The 11994-nt window shown below is 45.2% G+C and overlaps 1 protein-coding gene across 1 annotated transcript in view; it reads right to left on the bottom strand.

Moving 5' to 3' along the window:
- Positions 1 to 639: 639 nt before the first annotated feature.
- Positions 640 to 11994, bottom strand: part of LOC311124057 (roundabout homolog 2-like) — a gene marked incomplete at both ends in the record, with an annotated part of 13100 nt that continues 1745 nt past the window's right edge. The window contains one exon of the mRNA XM_084198274.1: positions 640 to 776. Coding sequence (XP_084054400.1) covers positions 640 to 776 — 137 coding nt within the window. The remainder of the gene's footprint in view (positions 777 to 11994) is intronic.

Here is an 11994-nt window from a genome sequence, read left to right as displayed (position 1 = left end):
AGAGAGAGAGAGAGAAGAGAGAGAGAGATAGAGAGAGAGAGAGATAGAAGATAGAGAGAGGGGAGATTATGGTGAAAATGTTTTTATTAACCTTGACCAGCTACAGTTCAGTGGTGCGGTGTAGACCAGTTAACTGTGGAAGGGCTTCAGTGACTGAGGGGATAACATTACTAGCAAACCACCATGGGGGACGTGTGTGTGTTCTCCGTTTGGAGTGTGTGTGTGTGTGTGTGTGTGTGTGTGTGTGTGTGTGTGTAAATAATTAAATGGATTCATAGACAGACCATGTCTTTCTTGGCTGTGGCAGTCAGCACTATTTACATTTTACATTTACATTTTAGTCATTTAGCAGACGCTCTTATCCAGAGTGACTTACAGTTAGTATGAAGGACGGACTCTTTGTGGAGACACTCCTGTTCCATAATAGATCAACCATACTACTAGTCATACTACTAGTCATACTACTAGTCATACTACTACTAATCACAAACTTAAAATGTATGCCTGTTTCTATGGAGAGTGGAATTTCCATCATACTTATACCCATTTCTGATCAACTAAAACAATTGTAAGAACTTGCTCAGGGTTATAGGATAAAAGAGGGAAAGAAGTGAGTGCCAGTGGGCAGCCCTTACTTACCTCTGACGGTGAGGCTGGCAGAGGCCTCCACCTTGCCCACGCGGTTCTCTGCCAGGCAGGTGAAGGTGCCCTCGTCACTGGCCGACGCCTTCTTTACTCTCAGCAGATAGTCCTCCTTGTCATACTTCATGTCGTACCTGGAAAAAACACAACATTGTCAGATTAAATGTCTTCTGTTGAGAATACCTGGAAAACACACACAACATTGTCAGATTAAATGTCTTCTGTTGAGAATACCTGGAAAACACACACAACATTGTCAGATTAAATGTATTCTGTTGAGAATACCTGGAAAACACACACAACATTGTCAGATTAAATGTCTTCTGTTGAGAATACCTGGAAAACACACACAACATTGTCAGATTAAATGGGGTGCTGGTGCCATCCCATAAATTAAATTTAAAAAACACTGTCTACATGTATTTAGTCAGGCTGTCCTCTGATCCCAAGCCTGTAGTTTGAGGTGTCTGACAGGCTGAACTGAGAGGTGGTATGTGTGTGTTTGAGAAAGAGAAAGAGAAAGAGAAAGAGAGAGAGAGAGAGAGAGAGAGAGAGAGAGAGAGAGAGAGAGCGAGAGAGAGAGAGAGAGAGAGAGAGAGAGAGAGAGAGAGAGAGAGAGAGAGGGAGAGAGGAGAGAGAGACACACAGAGAGACACAGAGAGAGACACAGAGAGAGAGAGAGAGAGAGAGAGAGGAGAGAGAGAGAGAGAGAGAGAGAGAGACAGAGACAGAGACAGAGACAGAGACAGAGACAGAGACAGAGACAGAGACAGAGACAGAGAGAGTGGTTGGGGGTTGTATGGCAGTTGACAAGAGAAGGATGCTGGTTTGATTAGTTGCCCTGTGCTCTGGAAGCGAGGATAGAATTGCAATGTGAGTGTTGTGTTGAGTTGGCGGGATGGGACGGGGTGGGGTGGGGTTTGGGGATGTGTGAAGGCTGTCTGACAGCCAGACAACAGTCTGTACCCAGTCTGTCACTCACACACTCCGAAATATTGAGGGGAAACAAAGAGAGAGAGAGAGAGAGAGAGAGAGAGAGAGAGAGAGAGAGAGAGAGAGAGAGAGAGAGAGAGAGAGAGACTAAGCTGTGAACAATCTGAGAGCCAAGGCAAGAAGGGCCTTCTATGCCATCAAAAGGAACATAGAATTCGACATACCAATTAGGATCTGGCTAAAAATACTTGAATCAATTATAGAACCCATTGCCCTTTATGGTTGTGAGGTCTGGGGTCCGCTCACCAACCAAGAATTCACAAAATGGGACAAACAGCAAATTGAGACTGATGAGATAACAAAAACATAATTACTTGACACATTGGAAAGAATTAACAAAAAAACAGAGCAAACTAGAATGCTATTTGGCCCTAAACAGAGAGTACACAGTGGCAGAATACCTGACCACTGTGACTGACCCAAACTTAAGGAAAGCTTTGACTATGTACAGACTCAGTGAGCATAGCCTTGCTATTGAGATAGGCCGCCGTAGGCAGACCTGGCTCTCAAGAGAAGACAGGCTATGTGTACACTGCGCACACATTGAGGTGGAAACTGAGCTGCACTTCCTAATCTACAAATTGACAAATGTATGACCATATTAGAGACACATATGTCCCTCAGATTACACAGATCCACAAAGATTTAGAAAACAATCCCAATTTTGATAAACTCCCATAATAGCAGTGTGCCATCACAGCAGCAAGATTTGTGACCTGTTGCCACAAGAAAAGGGCAACCAGTGAAGAACAAACACCATTGTAAATACAAGCAATATTTTTGTTTATTTATTTTCCCATTTGTACTTTAACTATTTGCACATTGTTACAACACTGTATATATACATAATATGACATTTGAAATGTCTTCATTCTTTTGGAACTTCTGAGTGTAGTGTTCACTGTTAAGTTTTATTGTTTATTTCATTTTTGTTTATTATCTATTTCACTTGCTTTGGCAATGTTAACATATGTTTCCCATGCCAATAAAGCCCTTAAATTGAATTGAATTGAATTGAAATTGAATTGAGAGAGAGAGAGAGAGAGAGAGAGCTGAAGAGACAAAGCACCAAGCCATACTAGCTTCCTACCAACATTTTCAGACCAAAATCTGAATCCTAGTCTATTTTTAAGCTCAAGATCTCCATACTGTATCTACCTGAGAACAGTGATGTGGTGTGTAGAAAGGCCCCATAGTTCAGGTCTAAGGTGTACTGATGGCCACCTGCCACCAGCAGCTGCTAAACTAATCTGTTCTCCCTCCCTCCCTCCTTCCCTCCCTCCCTCCCTCCTGTTATGACATTTCCTGAGCAAATGTTTCAAAGGCAGCTTTATTGAAGTGCATTCTTTCGCCCTGACTGCCAGCTCTACCTTTCACATTGGCCCTTAAAAAAAGTACAATTATTTGACTGAGTCATGACTATATGCTTTGTTTTGCAGAGAGACACAGGGGAGTCAGGGCAGAGCAGGTTGTGTGCAGGTAGGGAGGTGAATAAAGCTGTTATTGTTTGAATAGTGAGACATCCAAATGAATGACACAGCGCCATTTGAGACGAGCCTGTCTGATGGAAAACAAACAAGCTAATGGAGACGAGAGACAGTCCTTCTCTAACACTGCCTCAGGGTGAGACAGAACAACAAGACTGTGAAGACAAGATGAACTCTTGACTGAGGAGAGAGGGCGGGCAGAAGAGACAGAAGACAAGAGAGGGTTTAGGGAGGATGCAGGAAGGGCACAGATGCCCATAGTGATCATTGGTATGAATGAAAACAGCCATATTGTTTTGACAGGTTCCCACACATGGCCATCGATGCATGGACACACTCAGCAAGCAGGGAACATACTGAACAACATCAAACAACATGTGTTTTGTTCCGGTTCTTTCCAACTATCAAAATGAACCACAGGCTAGTGGATAATGTATTAAGAGGGAAACATCAATCAATCTGTAATCAACATCCTAGAACAAATCAGCTAAGATTACAAGAACACTGGAAACTCACACACACACACACACACACACACACACACACACACACACACACACACACGCACACACACACACACACACACACACACACGCACATACATACACACACGCACACACACACACACACACAAACACACACACCCACAGACACGCACGCACACACATGCACACACACACGCATACACACACACACACACCCACCCACAGGCACGCACGCACGCACGCACGCACACACGCACGCACACACACTGAGAGAGAGGGAGAAACAGTAGCTCTTTCTTGTAGCTGGCTCGGGCTAGAGCTCTGTTCTCTATTAGAGTGGGTATGTAATTACACATGGAATATGGAAAGGCTGTGGAGAGGAGAGCCGAGCCAAGTTCACCCTGCTGCCTGGCCTCTCCCTCGCTCTGAACTACAGAGAAACAAACACACACTCACAGGGAAACACACACACTCACAGGGAAACACACACACTCACAGGGAAACACACACTGTACAGTATACAAAACACAGGAGGCTGGTGGCACCCTAATTGGGGAGGACGGGCTCGTGGTAAAGTCTGGAGCGGAATTTATGGAATGGTATCAAATACATCAAACACATGGTTTCTAAGTGGTTGATGCCATTCCATTTGCTCCGTTCCAGCTATTATTATGAGCCGTCCTCCCCTCAGCAGCCTCCACTGATACAAAATCATTACCATACTTTACGATGCACACCCATACACAAAGTTACTAGCTTTCACAGAGAGAGGTCGAGTGATGGCAATGTCAACACATGCTAAGGCAGCATTTTTCTGGTTTGTTAACTTGATACACAGGGCAGGGCCCACAGAATTGAGCTGTTTGACACAGAGGGCAGGGCCCACAGAGTTGAGGTGTTTGACACAGAGGGCAGGGCCCACAGAGGGGAAATGAAAATGAAAGATCAACCACTTAGGTGTGATGTGAGGAGGGGCTGCTGTTTACTCTTCATCTGAAAAGATTACACTGTCCTTATTAATATGATAAGCTGCAGAAAGAAAGACAATTAGACCCCCCCTCCCCCCCCCTCCCTTTTTATATATGTCTTGATGCCCCCTTACCCCCAACCCTGTCTGCCTCACAGTGGTTGGCTTGTCCTGTAGCTACAATATAGTCTGCTGTCTACTGTGTGTGTGATCATGTGTATGTGTGGTGTCGTACTGAATGACTAAGTCCTTATCTGTGTGTGTGTGCGTGCGTGCGTGCATGCGTGTGTGTGTGCGTGCGTGTGCGTGTGCGTTTGTGTGTGTGAGGTGCTGTACAGTAACATGAATGAGTCAGTCTCCCAGGTTTCAGGTGTGGACTGAGGCCAGCTCTCTCCTCTCCTCTCCTCTCCTCTCCTGACTCTGACTGTAGCTCAGAGACAAAGTCCCCTCTCTCCTCTGCTCTGCTCTGGTAGAGAGGGCAGGGTGATCCTGTTTCACACCCTCTGACTATCACTCTACCTGAGCCTGATCCAAGCAGCCAGGCTAACCTGTCGAGAGCTTGTCAACCGCGGGACAGAATCAATTAACCAGCCTTATCGCTTCTCATCTTCCCTCTGTAGGGCTCTAACCCTACTCTAACCCCGCTCTATCCCCACTCCCCTTCTCCCCTCACAGTGGTTAGCTTGTCCTGTAGCTATAGTCTGCTGTCTACCAACCACACAGAGTATGGTGCTATTACCCCTAGACACTGATCTAAGATAAGTTTTGTATTTATCCCCTAATGGTTTAGGTTAGCGTTAGCTGATCCTAGTATATTGTTCTTGTCCTTTTCGTAAACTTTATTTTAAAGTGTGTGCATGATACTGCAAAGAATGTTCCCCAAGGGGACAATGAAGTCAGTAAAGTAGATCTGTGCATCTTCTACCCGGAGCAGTGCCAGTGCCCATAGCGCCATGGCAACCACAGCTAGGCATTTTAGAGTTTGTCAGAGTGGTTTTGAACAGACGCTGAAACTCTACAGGGAGATGTTGGAGATACAGCAGGAAAAACTCTACAGCAAGGAACCACTCACTGACAGATGCCTGGCTGATTGTGTATGTGTGTGTGTGTGTGTGTGTGTGTGTGTGTGTGTGTGTGTGAGCGTGTGTGTGTGTGAGACAAAGAGTACTTGTATACGTGTTCACATGTTCAAGCTCTTTTTCCTCACATGAGAGGAAGGAGACAGGAGCCATTTGAAGTTTTTCTTGCCAGAGATGAGGATCAATTATCTATACACTTGGATGACCTGTATCCACACACTATCCCTAATTAAAGACATTGTATAGTTCTCTGCTATTTTCTGCTACTGTATGTCTTTCATTTCCACTGGCTGACTTTATATTGTAGACACTCTCACAGTATAATAGATACAGCCTATTTCTAACACGCACGCACGCACGCACGCACGCACGCACGCACGCACGCACGCACGCACGCACGCACGCACGCACACACACACACACACACACACACACACACACACACACACACACACACACACACACACACACACACACACACACACACACACACACACACACACACACACACACACACACACACACACACACACACACACACACACACACACACTCAAGAACACCAGATGTACTGTATCTATTTATATCAGTGGAAGTAATGGAGACAGAAGCCGTAGACTGACATGTTTTTTTTTGCTAAGTTGCGGAGGTGAAGAATGACAGAAAACTGAGGGTCAGCATAACACTGCTGCTCCTGTTGCACTGTCTGTAACAACACTGTCTGTAACAACACTGTCTGTAACAACACTGTCTGTAACAACACTGTCTGTAACAACACTGTCTGTAACAACACTGTCTGTAACAACACTGTCTGTAACAACACTGTCTGTAACAACACTGTCTGTAACAACACTGTCTGTAACAACACTGTCTGTAACATCACTGTCTAACATCACTGTCTGTAACAACACTGTCTGTAACAACACTGTCTGTAACAACACTGTCTGTAACAACACTGTCTGTAACAACACTGTCTGTAACAACACTGTCTGTAACAACACTGTTTTATTAGTTGTGTGTACAGGATACACGTGGTATACACTGTCCAACAAAATGCTTACTTGCAGGTTCCTTCTCGACAATGCAAAAAAAAGAAATAATCAAAGATAATGGCTCAGTAGAATGACCCACCACACCTCTGTCACACACACGCATACACTCATGCACACACACACACCAGACACATACGAAGAAACACGCACACACACACACACACACAGCCAAAGATACAGCGTATTAAAAAAGGAAAGCATAGAAAATGAAAGGCGGTGTGGGGTGTTAGGAAGCTGTAGCTCTGAATACAGATGGGCTGCTGGGGCGGAGGGATTCAGATAAGAAGAGGACACAGGGGTCAGAGGGGGGACAGATAGGGGGGAGAGAGAGGAGGGAGAGAGAGGAGGGAGAGGAGAGGAGATAGAGGGGGTTAGAGAGGAGGGAGAGATAGGAGAGGAGAGAGAGGAGAGGAGAGGAGAGAGAGGAGGGAGAGAGAGGGGGGATAAAGAGGGGGGAGAGAGAGGAGAGAGAGGAAAGAGAGGAGAGGAGAGAGAGGAGAGGAGAGAGAGGAGAGGAGAGAGAGGAGGGAGAGAGAGGAGGGAGAGAGAGGAGAGAGAGGAGATAGAGGAGATAGAGGGGGGGGGAGAGGAGGGAGAGATAGGAGAGGAGAGAGAGGAGGGAGAGAGAGGAGAGGAGAGAGGAGGGAGAGACAGGGGGGAGAGAGAGGAGAGGAGAGAGAGGAGAGGAGAGAGAGGAGAGAGAGGAGGGAGAGAGAGGGGGGATAGAGAGGGGGGAGAGAGAGGAGAGGAGGGAGAGGAGATGAGAGAGAGGAGATGAGAGAGAGGAGGGAGAGAGAGGAGAGGAGAGAGAGAGACAGAGAGAGAAGAGGGATTTGGGCCACACAGAGAGAGCTGTTTGGCACTGGAAGATAACACATACCCTGTCCAAGTCTGTTCTCTGGGATTTGGGGCTCACTATAGTTGACTCTTCTGAATCTCTCCCGCCTGGAAAACATGAGGTTTCTGTTCCTCTCTGGTCCTCCCATCCTGGCTTTCCATGGGCTCCCTCCTCTCCATTTTACTGAACGATGTATAGAAACCTCCATCTTCCAGCCATATGGAAGTCACACACATGTTCTACAGATCTGGTTCAAAGCCTGATTCTTGATTCCTATGTGTTTGGTCACGTGACACCCTATTATTTTAATACCAGTGTTAAAGCGACCCTATCCTAGTATAGCAACACACACTACAACCTTGTGAATGTGCTACGAAGCCTCTGTTCACCATAGTGAAAACATCATCACCCTACCCCTGTGTTATCCCATGCCAGGGACGGTGTGCCAGTGTATCAGTTTCTGTGTTTCAATGAGAGACAGCTAGAGCAACTGAGAACATTAAAGAGCCGTTTACTCAGCTGAGGCTCCAGCTATCGTCCTTTGAAACACACGCACGCACGCACGCACGCACGCACGCACGCACGCATGCGCGCACGCACACACACACACACACACACACACACACACACACACACACACACACACACACACACACACACACACACACACACACACACACACACACACAAACACAATCTGCCAGGCATCTTTCAATGAGTGGTTCCTTGCTGTAGAGTTTTTCCTGCTGTATCTCCAACATCTCCCTGTAGAGTTTCAGCGTCTGTTCAAAACCACTCTGACAAACTCTAAAATGGCTAGCTGTGGTTGCCATGGCGCTATGGGCACTGGCACTGCTCCGGGTAGAAGATGCACAGATCTACTTTACTGACTTCATTGTCCCCTTGGGGAACATTCGTTGCAGTATCATGCACACACTTTAAAATGACGTTTACGAAAAGGACAAGAACAATATACTAGGATCAGCTAACGCTAACCTAAACCATTAGGGGATAAATACAAAACTGATCTTAGATCAGTGTCTAGGGGTAATAGCACCATACTCTGTGTGGTTGGTAGACAGCAGACTATAGCTACAGGACAAGCTAACCACTGTGAGGCAGACAGGGTTGGGGGTAAGGGGGCATCAAGACATACAGTGGGGAGAACAAGTATTTGATACACTGCCGATTTTGCAGGTTTTCCTACTTACAAAGCATGTAGAGGTCTGTAATTTTTATCATAGGTACACTTCAACTTTGAGAGACGGAATCTAAAACAAAAATCTAGAAAATCACATTGTATGATTTTTAAGTAAATAATTTGCATTTTATTGCATGACATAAGTATTTGATCACCTACCAACCAGTAAGAATTCCGGCTCTCACAGACCTGTTAGTTTTACTTTAAGTAAAAACTAACAGGAAGCCCTCCTGTTCTCCACTCATTACCTGTATTAACTGCACCTGTTTGAACTCATTACCTGTATAAAAGACACCTGTCCACACACTCAATCAAACAGACTCCAACCTCTCCACAATGGCCAAGACCAGAGAGCTGTGTAAGGACATCAGGGATACAATTGTAGACCTGCACAAGGCTGGGATGGGCTACAGGACAATAGGCAAGCAGCTTGGTGAGAAGGCAACAACTGTTGGCGCAATTATTAGAAAATGGAAGAAGTTCAAGATGACGGTCAATCACCCTCGGTCTGGGGCTCCATGCAAGATCTCACCTCGTGGGGCATCAATGATCATGAGGAAGGTGAGGGATCAGCCCAGAACTACATGGCAGGACCTGGTCAATGACCTGAAGAGAGCTGGGACCACAGTCTCAAAGAAAACCATTAGTAACACACTACGCCGTCATGGATTAAAATCCTGCAGCGCACGCAAGGTTCCCCTGCTCAAGCCAGCGCATGTCCAGGCCCGTCTGAAGTTTGCCAATGACCATCTGGATGATCCAGAGGAGGAATGGGAGAAGGTCATGTGGTCTGATGAGACAAAAATAGAGCTTTTTGGTCTAAACTCCACTCGCCGTGTTTGGAGGAAGAAGAAGGATGAGTACAACCCCAAGAACACCATCCCAACTGTGAAGCATGGAGGTGGAAACATCATTCTTTGGGGATGCTTTTCTGCAAAGGGGACAGGATGACTGCACCGTATTGAGGGGAGGATGGATGGGGCCATGTATCGTGAGATCTTGGCCAACAACCTCCTTCCATCAGTAAGAGCATTGAAGATGGGTCGTGGCTGGGTCTTCCAGCATGACAACGACCCGAAACACACAGCCAGGGCAACTAAGGAGTGGCTCCGTAAGAAGCATCTCAAGGTCCTGCAGTGGCCTAGCCAGTCTCCAGACCTGAACCCAATAGAAAATCTTTGGAGGGAGCTGAAAGTCCGTATTGCCCAGCGACAGCCCCGAAACCTGAAGGATCTGGAGAAGGTCTGTATGGAGGAGTGGGCCAAAATCCCTGCTGCAGTGTGTGCAAACCTGGTCAAGACCTACAGGAAATGTATGATCTCTGTAATTGCAAACAAAGGTTTCTGTACCAAATATTAAGTTCTGCTTTTCTGATGTATCAAATACTTATGTCATGCAATAAAATGCAAATTCATTACTTAAAAATCATACAATGTGATTTTCTGGATTTTTGTTTTAGATTCCGTCTCACACAGTTGAAGTGTACCTATGATAAAAAATTACAGACCTCTACATGCTTTGTAAGTAGGAAAACCTGCAAAATCGGCAGTGTATCAAATACTTGTTCTCCCCACTGTATATAAAAGGGAGGGGGGGGGGTCTAATTGTCTTTCTTTCTGCAGCTTATCATATTAATAAGGACAGTGTAACCTTTTCAGATGAAGAGTAAACAGCAGCCCCTCCTCACATCACACCTAAGTGGTTGATCTTTCATTTTCATTTCCCCCGGTGGTGAGGACCACCACTGACACACACACACACACACACACACACACACACACACACACACACACACACACACACACACACACACACACTTACACACAGGCATAGGCACATACACACAGCATGGTTGTGTCTTTCAGGGCTTCTACACCTGCATTACTAGCTGTTTGGGGTTTTAGGCTGGGTTTCTGTACAGCACTTCGAGATATTAGCTGATGTACGAAGGGCTATATAAAATAAAATTGATTGATTGATTCTGGTGTTCAATATATTTTAATATCCTGGCATCTATGTGTGTTAGTGTGAAAATGTGTGCAGCATTATCTGCAGGCAGACTGGATTACATTTATTTCTATTCCATATTTAGAAGTGTCTGTCTGTCAGACAGGCAGTGTGTTTGATGTTGTAACTGCAGATAAGCTGCAGAGTGGAGAAAGATACTGAGTTATACAATAAAACGACTGTTCCCAAAGACAACAAAGACTGCAGAGAATGTCCACATTCAAATAATACACCCTTCACACATTCATCCAATCTGATTCAAAGGAGAAGGAGAACAGATAGTACTGGAAACAAATCCAACATGATGAACACTGAGATACTGATCATCTAATCATTCAGCTACCTTTGTGTCCCATGTTCGGTGCTTTCTCCTCCAAATACGACTATTCTTCAAAAGATACAGAAAGAGAGAAATTCTTATTCCAGGATTTATCCTATGTTATTAAACTCACGAGTGTGTTAATAACTGTATTACAATGAATATTATCTAATTTCCTGAACCAAAGTTATATCAAAGACATGAAGGAGTAAGTTTGGTGTGTCTATTTGGTTTAGCTTAGCTCATGCCTTCCCTACCCTATGAACCCTATCCTTATCAGACACAAACAGAGCAGCTAGCAGCTAGCCTTGACAAACGTCTGTTAGCCTTGACAAACGTCTGTTAGCCTTGACAAACGTCTGTTAGCAGCAAACGTCTGTTAGCAGCAAACGTCTGTTAGCAGCAAACGTCTGTTAGCCTTGACAAACGTCTGTTAGCAGCAAATGTCTGTTAGCCTTGACAAACGTCTGTTAGCAGCAAACGTCTGTTAGCCTTGACAAACGTCTGTTAGCCTGTGTTTAATGTGATGACCTCAGTGCTTCATTTATAAATCGGGAGTTGACGGAACAAAAAGTGAGTGCGAGAGGGGGGGTGACCTGGGGACCGGAACGCTTGAACAAAAACAAAATCACCTTCATAATTAAGCATTGCATTATCATCGCTTTGGTGTGCTGGCATAGAGCAGTAGATTAGTGGTGCTTGCAGAAGTTGCACACAAGGGGAATTGTCTTTGTAGCTTAGGGTCCAGGAAAAATATATGGCCTTTTATAAACGCATTTCATGCAATTCTACATCATTTTACATGACTGAATTTTTATTTATACCGCACAAATGATTGAAATGACAGGCTACACTGTCACTGACAAACTGAGAATCTGAGATCAATACAAATGACTTGGTCTTGTATAAACTATTGATCCTCTG

This window comes from Coregonus lavaretus (assembly GCF_964263955.1).
Source record: "Coregonus lavaretus genome assembly, contig: HAP1_SCAFFOLD_9540, whole genome shotgun sequence".
Taxonomy (NCBI): domain Eukaryota; kingdom Metazoa; phylum Chordata; class Actinopteri; order Salmoniformes; family Salmonidae; genus Coregonus; species Coregonus lavaretus.
Note: the sequence above shows the minus strand (reverse complement) of the source record. Positions and strands in the feature narration are given on the sequence as shown.